The sequence below is a fragment of the Galeopterus variegatus genome, unplaced genomic scaffold (assembly GCF_000696425.1).
Source record: "Galeopterus variegatus unplaced genomic scaffold, G_variegatus-3.0.2 Scaffold3404, whole genome shotgun sequence".
Classification (NCBI taxonomy): domain Eukaryota; kingdom Metazoa; phylum Chordata; class Mammalia; order Dermoptera; family Cynocephalidae; genus Galeopterus; species Galeopterus variegatus.
Window position 1 is genome coordinate 165903 of NW_007729515.1, and position 3351 is coordinate 169253.

Sequence of the window (3351 nt, forward strand, 5' to 3'; positions counted from 1 at the left end):
CACGTCCCGCCGGGTCCCAGTGCGGTGCCGCGCTCTCGCCCCGCCATGCTCCTGCTGCTGGGGCTGTGCTTGGCGCTGCTCCTCTGCGCGGGGTCGCAGGAAGAGGAGCGGAGCTGGAGCGACACTTCGGAGCAAGTAAGTAGGGGAGCCGCGGGGAGCCGGGCGCAGCCGCGGTCCCTTCCCTCCGCCTCCCTGGGCCGCGTGGCTTCTGGACAGGCTCCCTGCGGCCGATCCTGGACGCGACGAAGGGAGGCATCACCTCCTCTCGTTTCACAGCGTCCCTTTCTCGAACCTTCTGCCCGGGAGTTTCCCCACCTGTCGGTCACCTGGGGGTCACTTCTGCATCATCCGCGGTGCCTGTCATACGCCTGCTTCCTGCAGGATTCAGCCCTGGGCTCCAAAGCCCTGCAGAACCAGGTTTTCTTCTTGGGTCCCATTATTGTTGTTAATTTCTGAGATAGAGCCCCAAGATCTCGGGAGAAAGAACAATCTGGGAAAACTTCCAAACTCCTGGAAGCCTCAGTTTTTCCCGTCTGAAACCCGGTAGAAACCGACTTTCCTATTCAGTTCTTGTCAGTGGCTCAGCAGTTCAAATGTGGCTCATGGTCAGGCCAGCAAAGAGCCGAAGCGTCTCAGTTCCTCTGCTGCTTTCCGTGCAGTTGTCAGGGTTTGTGTTTTAAGTGACCTAGCTTCACAGGTGAATTAACACCTGCGAATATGAAATCGTGACACAACGTCTAGTGAGTGGGAAAACTCTTTGAAAAGTATAAAGCAGGTTCACACAAAACGTTGAGACCGTATGTGCAAAATGGCTCTGTCACAATCAGACAGTGCTGTTTACACACATAAGAGTTATTTAAATGATATTTGAATCGTTTAGCTTAAAGCATGTTTTTGCACTGTGGGAGGAAGATATAAGCAGGCATCCCTTCTCTGTCCCCTTTCCAGCTCCTTGTTTGGAAGAGCAGATCTGGAAGTCAGAATCTGCCTAAATGTCAGATGGTTATTTTCATGCAGACCCTGTCTTATGAATGTGCTTTTCCATAAAATGGAAGTGATGGTAATCATCTCTCGGGGTTGTCAGGAGGAATAACCAATAAAAATCCCAGGAGGCTGAGTGGTGGTGCAGGAGATATGCGGGCTTTGGATCCAGGGAGACAGGCTGTTCTCCACTCTGCCATTGACAGTCATGTGTCCTGAGCAAGCCTTCCTTTCCTTGTGGGTCACAGCAGTGAATGTGCCTCTTTTTGAGCACCCTTCGAGAATTCATAACTTGTGTTATGAATAACATAACTTGTGTTAAGGAGCCAAGCCGGTATACAGTAAGCTGTCAGTGCACGGTAGGTGTTTTCGTAAGTGGTGAGGGCAGGTACCTGGTATCAGGCTGCTGGGTTTGATTCCTGATTCTGTGACTTACCAGCTCTGTGACCCTGGGCATGTTACTCAGTAACTCAACTTCCTCTTCTGTAAAATGTGAAAAATACTAGGGCTGTGAAGATTGAATGAGTTAATACACCTAATGCACTTGAAACAGTGTGGGTGCTTAATGTTAGTGCTTGTTGTTAGGCTTGTGCAGCTGAACTGCTGAGGGAAGTGATTTAGGGTAAAGATGGTGAAACTATTTTAGGGGGTGGAGAGAGAAGAGTGTGGGCAGGACTGAAACAAAGATTCCGTTGATGAACTGGGAAGACCGATTAAAGCTCTAACATCTCCAAGTCCAAGTAGGCTTAACACTAAACTGTCTTTCATAGAAAAACATGGGGTTGGCCCATTGCAGTGATTTCAGACTGTCCTCAACCCACGGCGATATTTAATTATCTTGAAAATGACTAAATCAGGAAAAAAAAATCCAAGGATAAAAGCTCTATGAAAATTTGCAATTTTACCTTTTACTCCACTCTATTTTTTAAAAATTTAGTTTTCGTGACATAGGATTTAAGAGCATGGGCTCTAGCACCAGACTTCCTGGGTTCAGATCCTGGCTGTGCACCTGTGTGGGGAGCTATTTAATGATTATGAGCCTCTATCTCTGCATGGGGATGGTGAGATTATGTAATTAAAAGGATTTTGAAGGGTGAAAGAATTCATATACTTAAATCTGAGAACAGAACCTGGGAATGTAGTTAGTGCTCTATTCTCAATAATTATGGTCTTCAAAAATATAGGTAAACTTGATTTTAAAAATGCAGTAGGATGTGCAAATTTAATGTACCTGAATATGCCTATTAACTTGCAGTGCAATCTTATTTATCTTTATCTTTAATTGGAAATGCACTAATAACACTTTAGATTTAAGTTCCTTCACCCTTCACCCTATAGTGTAGAAACTACTGAAAGCAGTGGTTTTCAATCTTCAGTATATAAAAAGTCGTGGGGGTGTGGTGGGGTGGCGTGCGGTGGTGTAGGGTGGCAGTGTTCTTTAAACATTCAGATTCCTGAGTCCCACTCACATCAATTTAGATACATTAGGTTTGGGGTGGGGCTCAGATGATTCTGATGCAGGAGATCCATGGACCACAATCTTCTAGGAAATTAATATTAAAAAGGAATTCTGTTGTCTGCTACAGGAAGGTCCATGCAGGGGACCCAACCTGTACAGAGGCTGTATTAGAGACCAGGTATGCTGACCACCAAAGCCAAGAGCTCTCAGTGAATCCTCCACATAGCAAGCCACTTTCAGATTTATAATTTAGTTTAATTTGTTTAAATGCAATTTTTATTTGTAGTTCCCAGCACATACATAATGTTCATTTCATGCTGGTCATAATTAAATCATCTATTGTGGAGATACATTTCTATTGCCCTGATTGGAAATCTTTGGATCTTTAAATTTTTATAAATTCTCACTCAGAACCAAATCTTTGCATTTTGGGGAAAAAAAACCCGAGAATCAAGACAACTATTTTTTTAAACTCTTAAAAAATAAAATCGATAAAAGATGTTGTAAGCAGCAGGCCACTCAGTAAGGTCTCCCTTATGTGCATGGATGTGATTGCTGAGATGGAATTGTAAAGTTGAATGGGGAAGGGGGATTTTGTGGGAGAAATTCCAGAGATTTGCTCACTCCCAAACGAGCCATATCTCATTTCTTGGAGATAGAAAATAAGGGTGGGAGCCTGAGAACTGGTGATGAGTTGTACGTGACTTTGTGTTCCTACCTAGCACTTTTCCTAAAGCCTTGTATGCTCAAATTTAAGGAAATCTTGCTTAATGTGCTGTCAGAATTGTAGCTGGGAATGCCTGCAATGTTTCTGTATCCAGGAAACAGCAGGGTCAATTTAGGAGGACAGGGCCACAGGATGAAGACCTGAGCTTTTTTATTTGGGGTGGGAGTGGGGGGTGGGTGGGTGG

The 3351-nt window shown here is 44.7% G+C and overlaps 1 protein-coding gene across 1 annotated transcript in view; it reads left to right on the plus strand.

Moving 5' to 3' along the window:
- Positions 1-9: 9 nt before the first annotated feature.
- Positions 10-3351, plus strand: part of ITIH5 (inter-alpha-trypsin inhibitor heavy chain family, member 5) — a gene marked incomplete at its 3' end in the record, with an annotated part of 55077 nt that continues 51735 nt past the window's right edge. Inside the window, exon 1 of the mRNA XM_008584915.1 lies at positions 10-135. Within this exon, the coding sequence (XP_008583137.1) occupies positions 46-135 (90 nt within the window). The remainder of the gene's footprint in view (positions 136-3351) is intronic.